At 39.9% G+C, this 15,910-nt stretch overlaps 1 protein-coding gene across 2 annotated transcripts in view; it reads left to right on the top strand.

Annotated features, from left to right (window-relative positions):
* LOC125760843 (cyclic nucleotide-gated cation channel subunit A) overlaps positions 1–15,910 on the top strand; it is a 97,958-nt gene that overhangs the window by 42,668 nt on the left and 39,380 nt on the right. For both annotated transcript variants that reach the window (XM_049421370.1, XM_049421371.1), the window contains exon 3: positions 3–396. In XM_049421370.1, coding sequence (XP_049277327.1) covers positions 3–396 — 394 coding nt within the window. The remainder of the gene's footprint in view (positions 1–2; positions 397–15,910) is intronic.

Below are 15,910 nucleotides of genomic sequence, written 5' to 3'. Positions count from 1 at the left end.
AGCATTTACCACTTCAATCGAGTGCAACGACCACTGTACAACACGACGCACCGGGCACCACAGCTCTCCAATGGACCCGTCAGCATTAGTACGACTCCGTTCGGGAGCAACACGATCTATCAGAGCTACATGCCGCAAACCGCCTCGCTCGACAGCTTCAACAGTGTGGCCACGAATCCCAGCTTCTCGACCACGGGTGGCACACCGCCGATCGGTGGCTCTGGTCGAGTTGCGCCGGCCACCGGAAGCGGCACCACACCGACGACCGGGCGGCAAACAGCAGCATTACCCTTCACGACACGCAACCGCCCTGAGGTAGCTACGGATCTTCCGGTCACACCGAAGAACAACCATCTAAGCCAAGCTGTGATAGAAAGCGAGAGAGGTGATGTTCAGGTGAGTTTGAACATACTCAAATATGTATATCCGTGAAAATGTTGAAGTCGTTTTTCGTGAAAAGTGTTATAAGTGTAATTACATTATATTGAGGAGTCGCGATCTCAAAAACTCTCTTTGTGTATCGAACGGTAAATGGTTGTCAAAGTGCTTCGTGCAATCGTATCGCTGAACATATTTTTTAAGTTATAGTCGAATGAAGTTGGAAAATTACTCTAAGCTAAAGCAAAATCTATTGCTTCTTTAATATGATTTTTTTTACATATTTTCTGGAATTTGTGCAAAATTAAAAATGAATCTGTAAGACTTACAAATCTGTGGGTTAAGAATCAATTTTTTTCTGCAATGCTTGATAAGGGAAGATATTCTTCTCTTTATGTTTTATATTCTAGACCAGCTTAAAAAATATTTTGAAATGGTCATAACTTTCTCACTTTCTTGAGTTGAACGAAACTCGTGAGTAAATGTCATAAAATTAATAAACGTTAATTTGTTTTATATTTATATTATGTTTTATATTCTAGACCAGCTTAAAAAATATTTTGAAATGGTCATAACTTTCTCACTTTCTTGAGTTGAACGAAACTCGTGAGTTAATGTCATAAAATTAATAAACGTTAATTTTGAAAATATTCTTCTTCTTCTTCTTAACGACCTCTAAGGTCGGTCATTTGTGGCCACTTGGATTGACAGCTCTTTCTACGTCGGAACGGTCCAAATAGGATTTGAAATTTGGAAAAATATATTCATTCTGAATACTGATCATATAACAACGATCTTATTGTAACAACTTTGTTCACGATCACGATGCTTAATGATCTAAGCGTAAATATGAGACATCTTTTTTAATACCGTACACAATTATGGAACGACCCAGTGATGTATGTGTTACACGGTGCCAGTTCCACACGACAGTACCGGGTTATTAAATCCCATTCAGACCGTTCCCCCGTAGCAAAGACACTCCGGCTACGTGGTAAACAAGTCTAGTAAAAAAATGACAGTGAAAAGACAAGATACAACGAGCTATGCAATTGTGATTATTCCATGCAGTTCTACCGAAATTATGCTGACCATTCCACGTAAAAAAAATCACGCATTAATTAATTTACAACATCCCATTTATTTGAAACTGAAAACCTCTTAATATGTGAAATGATTTCATGATTTTTTAAAAGTACAATTTTTATTGTTATGCATTCCATTTAAATACAATACTTTAGTGCTAGGCTTTAATTTTGGTTAAACTGGTACTACGAAATGCTTAAAGACTTTTGCCTCAAAATTCAATTAATCAAACTTATGCTCCACGTTCACACCACGAGCCTTTACATTTATCCGTAATTGATCATCCGCAATCACACACAATCAAACCTTGCCGGTTAAGCAGTAATCACTAATGGTCAATACATCACGACCGAACAGCATCGTTTAAATTTGCACATCATGCTAAACGCCGACTCCATTACCGTGTGATTAATTTCCTACCGATTGAAGCTCACCTTACCTTACCATACGCAGCTGCGATAAAGACTGTCCAAGACACCGATTACCGTGACGCGTTCAGTGAAGCCTTCGATCAGAGTGTGTGGGCCAGTGTACAAGAGCAGCGACGTAACACCTGGCAAAACCACGGTCAAAGTTGATTGTGCAAGATGGGCCGTAACGAACACGGTTTGCGACAAGTATATACTTCTTTCATAGATTGTATGTGTAGTTCTCTAGCAAATGTATACGCAAAATGTGAAGATGCATGTGGTTTTTTTGCACACGCAAGCCAAATGTAGTGCAAATTTATGCGACGAACGGACACACGCTATGCTGCGCTAAACCATCCGCGTACCAATGTGGCACGTGTCTTTGCCACAATGAGCATCCTAATGAAAAACATCAATTTGGTAAATTCAACACTGCATCGTGACGGTTCGCGAAAGTGCGGTGGAAGGTTTTGGATCGATTCGGGGTAGCTCCTGATTAGGTTTTGACTGTCGCGTAATTGGTGTGGCATGCTGGTGTATGTATGTGTGTACGACCGCAAGCATAAACGGGGACAGGGTTATGGGATACGGGGACGTGTTTGGATTTGCAAATGCAAATCATACCATCGCCCCCTGAGGCCGTTGCATTCGCTCGCGGTGGTTTGGTTGGTGTTAATTTGCAAATGTCATTTGTGGCCGCTACCCTCCCGGTCTCACATTTGGGTGTGTGATGTAAAACCGGTAGTTCAATGCACGCCGAATGCATAAATGCGTATTACTGTTGGAACACACGAACGAGAAAAAAGCACACACAACTGTTTCAAAAACACTAATTTAAACTAATCGCAAATATCAATCGAATTGGCACGAAACACAGGGCGGAGGTTGATAAATAATCATTTGATTAATCTCTGTTTGAAAGTCGGGAAAATGGGTCACTAGAAGATTTATTTGACCAATTATGATTTGTTTGAATAGGTTTTTTTTGTTTTAGGTTTATAATTTCAACAATGAAATTTAACCATTTTATAAATAATAAATTACTTGCTATCATATTCGTATTTTTCCATATCTAAACCATTCTAGGTAAAACAACAGTAAGTTCATCAGTTACCACAATATTCGCCAACCAATCCATAATCAACCACAACACACATCAGCAAGGAATTACAATGTCCTCGTTTACTATCCTTGTTCCCTCTATTAAGCCACAATTTCCATTCTGCACCGTCACTGTTCAAAGAGCCGAGTTTCGTTAATTAACAGCATAACGCTTGTTGACGACCTCCATTCGAAGGCCAGTGTTTCGTCGCACTGTTAGCGAACAAAATGCATAATGAATGACACACGTGATATTACCGGTGGGTGAACGCTGCATAGTGTTTACATCCCACTGTCATCATTTTATTAGAATTCAAGCAAGATGTACGCGTGCAACACAAGAAAAAAAGCTCTCACACACACACACTATCTCCCCACTCAGCAATGGGGCTCACCAATTCCGCTGAATCGTCGACATGCAATTTAATGGGCATAAATTACGACGACATAAAGCATAGTAAAATGCCATCTTTATCCATACCGACGGTACTATGGTTTCCGGTACCATACAGCGAACACTCCATTTTGCAATGCTTGTAATCATCATTTGTATTGGCTTATGATAATTTTCCACTTGAATTTTTTTCATTCCGCATTCGCTTTCTGCCGTAGCTCCCACACGCGCAAGAATTTCCATGCACATGACGCCACAATTTCCAGGTGTTGACATAAACGAGAAAATAAATACTGATGGGTTGATTTTCATACACACCGTACCTAAGCGATCGATCGATTGATCAGACGCATGGCGGAGGTATGACGTTTGCGACGGCGCTGGAAAGTGTTAGGGTGTGAACATAAATTTTCGTTATTAATGTTCCACTGATTTCCGATATTCCATGCCATCTCTTACCATCCTTACGGTACGGCACTACATTGTTGTAACATACTGTTAAGGGTAATCATTCATTTTTTGTTTCGTTGCGCCCACTTGACTCCAGTCACCAGCGCGCCAAGGAGAGCAAATAAGCAATTCTCGAATTTATCTCTTTACGAGTTGTAAAAAACTTATTTGTTTCTGCATGCTTTTATGAATCGTTTTTATATATTTTTGATTTTATTATTGGTTAAATATTTTATAGCTATACGGCCAGGCCGTTCTTTATTAATAAAAAAAAAATTTATGATTTCCATTTCAAAGGATTTACCTTAATCATAAACGATTTTATCTCGACGATCAATGGGTATGGTTTCTCCCCCGTATACAAACCATCACACAATTTCGTGATAGATTTTTTCCAATATGACAGAGTTTATTAATGAAATTTTCTTTAATCGCGCATGCCCGTGGCGTTGCTACCGTTATCGATGTATTGTTTTTTTCTTTTTCCGTGTGTTACTTGCAAAAAGCAATGAATGAAATAACCAGTTGATGAATGAGCTCCATTCCCAACGGTGTTGAAATAAATTATCTCCGTTTTTATTTTGTTTAGTGTCACTTTATAAAGGTAATTTTCAACATTTAATATCAAGATTACCTTTTCTACATATAACGTTTTAGTCAATTTAAAACTGGTAAAATGTTCAATTTTGAACGCCAAATCAATTTGTACCGATGATAAAAGAATCATCTAAAAACATTCTACCGAACAATGGTTTGAAAAACAATCGGATGGATATTGTGTGTAAACGAATTTCCCCTTTTTTTACACTACCTTGATACTTTCAAATTCAAACGAATTTAAAATCGATTGAACTCCACTCCATTCAAATGTACATATTTTTCGTACGCGTCCTTTCCGAAACATTTGTTTGAACGGTTTGTTCGTGCACCATGTTTGTATTTGTTTAACAATCAATGCGATTTGCTGCACAAATTGTATGTTTACTATCTAGAATTTAAAAGCTTAGCTTGTTCCCAGAATAAGCCAAACAAAAGCTCTCTATTGGAAAAGCTATGATTTGTTTAAATATCACAGAGAAAGTAACAGCAGTTTAGTACTTGTACTTGCTGCAAAATATAATACACTCGAGTGTCAACAAAACATGTTTTATCTATTTATCCTTGTGTTGCCAGCATATCCTGTGCTGTTAGTACGCGCTCCGGAATGCTCGATCAAAATAATCCTTAAAAGGAATATTTTATTCAGTGTACGTTGTGTTTGAGTTTATTTTCATTCCCTTATTTGACCATGAATTTGCTGATGTTTTCTGGTACAAAAACGTTTGAGTTTTACTAATTTGTTTTTGGATAACCGTGTACGCTTTTACATAACGTTGGAGAAATTGTTTTTATTTACAAATTAAGAAAATGCCGCAATATGATGCTACCAGATGAATACAAGATGCTATATAAATAACTTGTTCTTTGATTCAAACAGAAGCCCCCGGCCGTTGTTTTAATGCTGGCGTCAGTTTTGGTTTATTCTCCGAAATCATTTTGCTACGCACAACAAGATTAGGCCGCTCCGATGATGGCAGCCATTTATATGCGTTTGAAGCGTACACATTTCGAAACCGGTCGAAGAATTTGTGGATGTGTTTTACCAGGAAACCAACAACAGGCCAATGCTGCAAATAACAATGCCCTTGTGTTGCCATCTATGTTCGTCATTATGCTTTGCTTTCATTATCGTTGTAATTTATGCGCTGGAAAGCATCTGTAGCAGGGTGTGAACTATTCTTCAACAGATTATTGATGCCAGATGAACATTTTGTCGGAAACACTCGACGATTATACATCCCATTACCAAACAGTCAGACGAATAAATACGATCGATCCTTCGTGCATGATGTTTGTTACAAATGGTACCAAGTGCGGGGGGCAAAATTAACCAGAGTTTTCAGTCGAACAAAACGAGAACATAAAGTCTGGATGAAGGCTCGACGATTGATAACCTTTACCTCTCGGCAAATAGTACGACATACACATACAGTCAATCCTTGGATATTGTTCATAAATTCGATAAGGTGCCCAATTAAACATTTCCCAATAGGTAGTATTCGATCCTATAAATTGTTTTTCGACAGTCCGGAAGTTGGAAAAGATAATCATTTTGGTGGAAACAACTGATTCAATTAGCGCACCATCAATAACTTCATTCATCATTCATTGTTGTGGCTTCCTTTTGCTTTGGGTCTGAATGTGTTATAGTGTTTGTGCAATGCACCTTTAGCTACAAATTACATAAGAAATAGCACGAAATCTTTATAAACAACAAATACTGGATTGAACAAATATTGAGTTTCAAATCTGACATTAAACATCAAACAAAACCTCAAGATAAACTTGTGCCATTAGTTCTACTTCTTTTTTTTGGTAAACTCAAGAAGTCGTTTAGGGGTGCTGGCTTGGATTGATTCCAATTGTTATCGTTTAAGACAAGCGTCGCTATATCATACACAACTTATATAAAAATCCCTAGAATTTGTTCTCTAAAATTGTTTTTGTTGATAGTAGACGTCTAAAGCATCGTCATCCATTTTGACTATGTGGACTATTGCTATTTATTACTCATCTTGTTTATTTTTCAGTCAAGTTTAACTTTATAATTTTTACCTCCGAACTAATCACATAATGCACCATTTAGCAAGCATATAGCAATTTATCTGTTTGTCTAATTACTTACAGCTAAGTGCATGTCTATGGTATACATCATCTCATCTTCAAAGTTCTGTTTTCTCACAACCCAATTAACACACATACTCATTTAATTCATAGCAGCCAAACAAACTACCTGCATCAGTGTGTGACACAAAGGAGGTATAATTTCGAGCCCATAATATTCACACACCTTTCCAGATAAGAACATAAGCTATGCCTCATCCTGGCTCATCTTGTTCGAATGCTGTGGATGAGATGCAAAGCTTCTTCGCAACGATATATTGCGTTTCCTAGTCACCGTCACCGTCGAGCCGAATGTCAAGCGTCAACTGTGCGGGTTTGCAGGAAATTGCTGTCGTCGCTCATTTGCCTTCCTTCGATGCAGCTTCAACGCATGCCGGTGACTTCTTGCATTAAGAAGCTTATGAGTATGTGCCCATTCATGGTTCTAACCTGCTGGGAAGGATATTTATGGGCAGCAGTGTTGCGTTAGCTCACCTATACTACGGCATGCCCGTACTGCAGTGTTGTGGCTGTGATGGCTATTTCATTTCTATGGTACTCATTACCGACTGTGAAGCTACGTGCTTTGGGCTGATATATTTCAGTACTAATGATGGCTCTTAAGAAGTATGTCTGTGTACCATTCTAATGAGATCTTTCTAAATAGATCTATTAAACATGCTTTTCAAAGCAATATCCCCAAACATGTTTACTTTGGATTTGTTGGTATAAAGCTAATTCAAAATGAAAAACGCTGATGAAAATGAAAAAAATAAGTTTGAGTCGTTGTTTAGATATTTCAAGAAAGTTTATTATTTCCGTTATTCTTAGAAAAGCACACTGTTTTAATGGCGGAAAGACGGGAAATATTTTATGTACTAAGATACAAATCAATTTGGTTGGAAGACATTTCCTTCCCCAAGCCGTAAATGGACACCGCATGCTGAGTGCACTCGGCCAAAGGAAGTGAAATATTGATGGAATTTATATTTTTTCCTACAATTTCAACCAAGCTTGACTCTCTTATCAAGATATGTTTTTTTTTATTTAATATATATTTTTAGAAATTAGTTTCGCAGTAAACTCCCACTTATATAATCAATTTGGCCATTTTTACGATAAATTATATACCTGCAACGAACGGTAATCATTATTTATTTCTTGAATCACAGGTATCAATTCGCATTTGCACACCTCGTATATAGATTACAATACGGGTTGATTCGATCTTGTAAGTTTTTAATTCTCCTTTCACAGGTAATGAAAATGTTGTTTTTTCCAAACGAAGCTACGCATAGCTCTCCAAATTATCAGAAATACTAATGGAAGAAAAATAACTTCTACAATTCATTAATAATATTTGACGTTTCAAATTAATTTATTAATTGAAAAAGATGTACATGATGATGCTTTCCTAGTGCGGTACGGTCAGTTTAAACTTCACCCTCTGTATATTTTGTATTTGTATCATACGAAATTGAATCGCGAAAGTGCTTCGCTTATATCGAAACTGTCAAAATATGAGCAATAAAGCACACACTCGATAGCACCAGCATTGAAGATGATAAATAGTAATGGATTGTTCCCATTCACACTTCTCAACCATCATCTAACACCATTCATCAGACAATGAGTTATCACTTTTAGTGCTGCAAGTGCACTCGCCTCGACTGTTCACCGAAAATCCACCCTGGTTGGGCTTCATTCTTTCACCGTCAGTGGAAATAGAGATAATTTTAAACACACATACACACATGCACATTCGCCCGAATCCAGCGATTGGCCCAGAACACTTTCAAGTCTGTAAAGTCGATAAGAAGCCACCGGATGTTGGTTCCGGCATGGCGGAAGCTTGACTTCCACTCATTCACAGCTGCCTTCGAAACCATCACAATCACTATCAGAAGGACTCAGGAACCGGTGAAGCTTTCCGCAATGCTTCATCCTGCCATTCGCGTCCGATCATGCAACGCATACCGAGCGACGAAATGAACGCGACCGTTTGAAGGCGAATGTGTAGTTGATCCTTTCTGATGAAGATTAATGTTCCGTTGTTTGCGTTCGATTTTGCACACTCCTACACCACAAGAGCCACATGCAGCGGTAAGGACAGTGAACTTTCGCTTCCTTCCCGATCGATGTTTTCTTTGCTGTTCTTCTAAACTCTTCGGGAAAAGCGTAGGTTCCTTCGGCTTCCACGCAGGATAGGTCATGGGATGGCGACGAGTCCGTACCCCAACATCATCTTACGAGAACGAGACCGTCCGGCGTCCTTGGCCACGAAGACGAATGGCTGGATTGAGGGACAGAAGGGAAAGATAATTCTACGGCAAACACTGCCCATCAACAACTTGACGACTGCCATCGATTGGGCCGGAACAATATTCACTCTCTCGCATCTCTCAAATAGTCGAAAATCGAACGAATCAACTTGTCGAACGAATGGTTATTTCCACTTGCTGGGCATTCGTTCGAAAACGAAACCACACTTCCGCACGGCCCAACGAGGGCATCGGTTCTTGGAAAAGGAAAATATCTCGCCAGTCCTATCGACTCCGATACGTCCTCGAGCGTTAATTGTGTGTCCTTAAGCGGCTGCAGGCAAATACAAGCTATAGCCTCCGCTTTACTTGAGAGGGTTTTTTGTCCTCCCCAGGAAAATAAAGCGTCCATTGCCGAACCGAACTCGCATTCGATTGCCTTGGCCAGAGCTTTCGGATTGATCCCACTACTGCTCTGTTTGCCCCCGGGGCGTTCAGCTGTGTTTGTGTGCCTTTCCGATTGTGATCATTTGCGGTAAATAAACTCAAACTCGGAACGCCACCGCACACGGTGGTGTGGCATTTTCCGTACGGGGCATTGATTTTTCGGGCGCCAACGCGGCGCTCTTTTTGTTCGCGTATGGGGTTTTGCGCCACCAGCAGAAGGCGCGAGACGAGAGTTGACTTTCCCATTCCAGCACTGTCCGAATTGATTGACAACAGCTTGATGTGACTGCGGCTTTACTGATGATGAATTTCGATTCGTTGAGATGTTTGGGCGTTGTTGTTGAGCCGAATGACCAACGCTTGATGTTTTGGATGCGATGAATGAATGTAGTCTGGTCGAAAAGTACAATATTGTTATTATATTTTTACGTGGCTATATATCACAGGGTTAGCCGGATCTTTTCTTTATCAGTCTGTAGAGTATTTCTTTTCAGCAAAGGGGTATTTCAACAAACGATTAACTCTTCATTTCTCTGGTTGTTGAAATAACTTTTTATTGCAAAGAAAAATATTTTTGACTGTTGAAAAGAAGCTTATCAACCCTGTAATAATTACACTACATTAATTAAATAATTACAAAATAAAAAAAAATCAAAGTAATAATTTAAACCACAAAGTAATTTTTTTCCTACGAATTATTTTTCACAATGATCACTTTTCAAAAAAGCGCCATGTATCCTACTATGCCGAATGACACTGTATTGCCATAATGCTACTTTATCTTTACGCAAGCACTGATCTTTTGTTTGATATGCTCTCTACCGAATGGGACACAATCGTAAGGAAGCATTGGTCCACCACTCCAGCCGCAATATGTCCCACTTGGGAGCTAGAAATTTGAGACGAAAATTCCTCTCCAATAGGAACTAACCACCGTCCGCTAGAGATCCGCTTTTTATACCAAAAAAAATCATGCTGACCAAATCGTGCTGGACAAAAGTTTCGACTACTGTCATTGTCTATTTGTCTGTCCATCGGTCTATCTACCGTTGTCCTGGCGATGAATTTGGGTTGCTTGGAACACACACACACACACGCGCCGTTCAATGAGGCGCAACGCAAAAGCAACGGGTGAAGGATGGTCAAAAGCCGCACCAACCCGATTGCAACGTGGAACACGGCAAGTGGTGTAGAAAATAAGTGGTATGAAAGGATGAAATATTTTGCAAAGAAAGCAAGCATAAAATATTATCCAAACCTTCCACCGATTGGTCCGGGAACTGGGTTGTGTACCGTGCAAAAGCTCGCTACGCTTGCTGGAACAAACACCAAGTAGCCATTCCATGAGCCAGTAATCGTAAATCATTTCCAATTTAACCAGTTCACCCCTGAGCCGTTCGCTGTCCAATCGTGGTGGATTGGATCGTCTTGAAATCCTTTCAGTTTTAAAAAGAGATATCTGAAACGAGATGTACGGAAAGAGTCGGAACCAAACAAAAAAGTGTCTAAAAGCTGTCATCCTTTCCCCCCAACCAACCAACCTTCGGTTCGCTGACAAAGCACAGTGTGCGTTTCTTCTCATTCAAAAATCTTCGTCATGGCTTCGTCTGCTTCGAAAAAGGAAAGAAAAAAAAGTTGGCTCAAGCTTTTTGGAGCGATCGTATTCACTGGTACACGCCCGAAAGATCAATTTCAAACTTTTCTCTGTTTACCGGCAGTAAAGATGTCAACCGTTCGGATGCTGCTTCTACCAGCAGCTGGATGCCAAAACACGTTGCGTCGCGGGATGGTTTAAACAGAGCTGTCCAAGTTCCAGACCATCCGTACAATGTTGTACGGTGGCCACGGTACAGGTCGTCCGTTTGAGTGAAACAGAAGTAAAACGCGCTCAAAAACCATCTCATCTAATGGTTGCGGTGAAGCCAGATCTACAACCGCTGCCAGAGTTGGCGGCCAACGGAACTACGCCAAACCGTGGCATTCGTGCCAAGCCGGAATGGGGTAGGTTGTGGTTTTTGAGAGAAGCGAAGAAAAGTAGGAAAGTTATGATGGCTGCCAGCCGGGGTTGAATTGCAAACGGTTATTACAGTTCCGCTAAACCATTACCTTCCGGGAGGGGTTTTTTTGTTGGCAATCTTCTGCTCCTAATCTTTGAAATGTGTGCTATTCGAATGATATAAATTAGCTACAAAATATCTATTCATACTATTTAATTGTCCCCATCGTTGTTAGCTGCAGACATGGTTCGGAATCGAAACCGAATTTTAAAGCCTTACTTTATCAGTATTGTAAATTAATTTATGTATGTTAAAATATTATGGTTTCTTTTTGTTAAACAAATCCGAACCATATTCACTGTGCATTTGTACAGCTTCTTCGTGTGTAGCTCTTTTTGTTCGTACGTATTTTAATTAATGAAACCAAACACGCACCCAATGCGTTTAGAAATCATAAAACCTGTCCCATAAACTTTTGCTGATTTTAGATGACTTTACTGTTCCGCTTGTAACGTCCCACTGTACCGACATCAAACACGAAGCGAAGGATTTGAAGCAAATGGATTTTTTTTGCTATCTCTTTTTTGTTCTTGTTTTGTCAAATCTGGTTTTTACGATTTTTCCTTCAAATGCAGCCTGTTTCCGTGACAACCGTATCCGGAATTTTAAAACTTCTCCATTCAATTAGAACTTTTACCTTCGTCCTAAAGTGCTCTTACCGTGGAATGGAATGGAACAAAATGCCATCGAACATTTTCAACCCTGTACCGCAGCAGCAAGACGCGGGATTCAAGGGTCACATTTATTCAAATGGTGTCACGGGAACGACTTTCCAGGTCTCGTTATCCGCAGGAGACAGATCACCGCATATGGTGGTTTGCATGCTCTAAACGGCATAGTTTCAGGCGTACGTATGAAACCCGATTTCAACATCTGGTTCACATTTATCTCATGCATTCGTTAGGTCACAGGGCAATGCATGGATTATTAAATTAAATTAAGGAAAAAAAGAAGCAAGATATTTAACTTTTCATGATTCGAGCCGTACGTTGTACATCCTTCAATTATTACACATTTTTTCTTTTGTCGTAAATGATTCAGATACTTTTGGGATCGCAGAATGGAATCAAATAATTTTGATATCTTTTTCGCACAATTTAAACAATCTTAAACACTTGACACGCATTAACATATATGCTTAATATTTTCCTTATCGCTTATTCTTCACTTGTTTCCAAATGCTGAGAATATACATTTTTCTTCTCACCATACTTACAGAATGGGAGCAATTTTTCAATTTCAATCACGGTTTTCTTTGTTTTTTTATTTGGCTCCTTTGCAAGTGCCTTTTTTGCACCCAATTTCAGATTGCGAATACAGCAGTAAGAACAAAAAAGGTTACCACTACCATATCACAACGCTAAGCGTTACCCTACGTTACCATCGTACGATCGCACCATTACAAAACCTTCCGACAGAGTTGGGAAATGGATTTATATCGGATGAAACGCGAAGGGACATGTGTGGACAAGTGTGGGGACCGCATAAAGTTGCGTTCCGGTGATCCTTGCGTAAACCGTGCGACGAACAACTCGGAGTCAAACATGATGGCAAATGTTTTGTTATCCTTTGCCTTTCGCGTCACACTCCCACGCGCACTCAAGGATACGGTTAACGGGGTAAGGCGCACAGAAGGACGAGGTGAGCGCAGCACGGGGTTTTGTCATTTCTGGTCCGTTTCCCTTCGGTGAAGTTGTTGTTTTTACATCCTTCGGACGCTGATGTAAGACCAGATCCAAACACACACTCGCACACAATCTCTGATACGTATCATACAGAAACTCAATCCCAGACCATCCCGCTCACGTACGAATGCCAGTGTCAAGGCAACGGCTTTATTTGCATACACTGGAACCCTAGCATCACGTGAGACGGACGCACATTATTTCCATAATAATCGATGAGCACATTTTTCAGCTTCACGCGTAATAGGATTTTTCCGGGCGAAAGCTTCTCTTTCGGTGGGGGCCATTTTTTTTCGTTGTTGCTCAGCCTTTTCATTCGTTTTTCTCGCCGTTACTTTCCTTGTGCTTTATTACGGTAGCCCAATCGCAGAAGCAATGGCGTAAGCTAGTCGTCTAGCATCTTTCACATTCTTGTATGAGTGAATCAAGCTTTAAGAAGGAACCATGCTAGAGGTTATTCAAAGCTGCAAATTAATCTACGCTTTCAGCCTGAAACTACGTCTTGAAATAAACATATTTTGTTGCGCGTTGTGTTGTTGTGAGTGTATAAAAATATGAGCTGTTTTGTTTTCCTAAATTTACATTTTATTTAAACTAGCTTTTATTGTTTTTGACACTTCACCATAGTCATAGTTAAGTACCTAAAAGTAAATTTTGAAAATTGAATTTAAGTATTTCATTTCATTTCATTCATTTCAAGTTTCATTTTAGTTAAGTTTTTTCTCATTAAAACAAATATTTATAACTTATAAGCAAATGAAGGAGTGTGCCGGCAAATTAGGGGTAACAGTGCCGATCTTTCACACGACAGGATCGATACCAAAATCTAATGCAAAAACGGCAGACATGACCTAATCGAAGAATGATTAAATTTCTTCTTCAGAATCTAAATACCTCCACGATATTGCACATAAAACATATTGTTTTCAAATACCAACATTGATTTAATTTACTTTTCAATAAATAAATAAAAAGACACACATAAGATAAATGTTAATAGAGACAAATGGATTTAGAAAATGTTGTAATTTTTAATCCGGTTTTAAATATAAAACATCAAGGAAACTCTGCTATATTCAGTGTCTATTGTAAAATAATATTGATATTGATAAAAATTATGCGTTGAAAAAAATAATCCACCTTTAAATAACATAATTTTACATACATTATTTAATATAACAGTATACAGTATAATATAACAAAAAAAAATCTTCTTCAAGCCAGCCCGTTCTACCTGAATAAAAAAAATATATGTTCTTCAATTTTAAAAGATGAAACATCTTCAAACATTGTGTCACTAACGATGTTTGACTTTGTACACGACATTCAAGGATAGCTATAAATGTTTATACTGCATTGAAATCAAAATTTATCGATGCAAATTTACACACAATCAGTCAATTAGAACCTTGAACCTTCATGCTCATTATGGTGTATGAGACAATTTTTGCTACCTTTTACGGAAATATGTTTCTAACCAGCTTGTCAACATAAATTCCATCTAAATATCCATAAAACACCATTTGTAACCATCGGCTGAACAACGCGGCAAAGCATGATTTCAATCGATCCGAAGTAGCTGCACGCTATCTGCCAGTGTATCGTGTGAGCTGCATTCAAAGTGTAGTAATTTGCCGTTCATTTTAACGGCCCTCTTGTGCCGCTGACCGTCGCACGCATGGCCCTCAGTGCAATCGTGCATTTTACGATTGCCAATTGCTGATGTCGGTGCGCTGCTGCAGCAAGCATAAGTGCGTTCAAAAGCAAAAGAAACAAACAGGCAGCGTCTTGATCTCCCCAGGAAGCTCACCCCACCGAAGTGGTGGCCCCTCGCCGAAGGTCAAGTTTGCTGGCTATGTCCAACCGATGGACGAATAAATGTTTCCTTCGACTTTACATGACACGACAACACGATCGGCTCTATCGCTCGGTTGATGAATTTATAGACGATTGCCACTACGCTTCAACCACAGTATCGCCACCGTCAGGGACGTCGAACCGGGACAGTTCGAAGGTCGCACTGTCCTGGCCGAAAGGTAAACATTGACCAACCGGAGGCAACACCCACCCTCAAGGTGTGCCAGAAACGAGAACAAAAAAGTGCTGCGTTCAGGGGCCTTCGAGAGGAACAAGGAATCAGGCATAAAGCGGAAAATGCTGCACCACACCAAGAGTGAAAACAGCAGCAGTACGATACTTGAATCGTGTCTAGAATGCTGTAATTGAACTTCGTTCGCAGAGGCTTTCCATTTTCCGTCCCGTTATTGTCGTTAGCCGAACCCGAGGAAGAATGGAAAACAAAACAAACCACCCCATCCGAACGGCAGATAATTAACTTCCGGTCCCATCTTTTGGGCAACCATTTTTCCCTGCCACCGTCCACTGATGGTCGGGGTTTGTGTTTCAGTGCTTAACCAACAAACGCGAAAAGAACAAAATAAAGCTCATCAAGTCAAACGCCCCGAGTTCGGGCGCGTTGCTACGGCGACACGTCCCACGAGGGTCGCCAGTGACCATCCGTACCAAAAACGAAGGGCCGAACGTAAGGATGAATCATCCGGAGGTGGAGTTGATGGTTGAACTTAGCCCACTTAAAAGCTCCTGAACCCGTGCATGGACAAAAGCGAGACAACGACGATCGGTTGGACTCGTTCTAATGCCATCGTTGAAGTCATTCGCTTTTAATTACTCCCACAGTTGGTAGCCCTGTTTGCTCGTTTGTCCACCCCGGGGTGTAGACGGGTGTGTACTTTGGAACATCTTCTTTGTTTCCTGTCTGTGTTCCGTTTGAATGTGTGCGGTCAGTTGCGTTGGTTGCGTGCCATTAAATACTTTGATGATGATTATGAATCGTAGCTAAGGTCTAGTGCGATAATTTTATATTATACTCATATATCGCTGCATACAAAAATTGTAGTTCAATTAGGGGTTTTTTTCG

This window comes from Anopheles funestus, chromosome 2RL (genome assembly GCF_943734845.2).
Source record: "Anopheles funestus chromosome 2RL, idAnoFuneDA-416_04, whole genome shotgun sequence".
NCBI lineage: Eukaryota > Metazoa > Arthropoda > Insecta > Diptera > Culicidae > Anopheles > Anopheles funestus.
The sequence above is the reverse complement of the archived record's forward strand: the minus strand, read 5'-3'. Positions and strand labels throughout refer to the sequence as shown.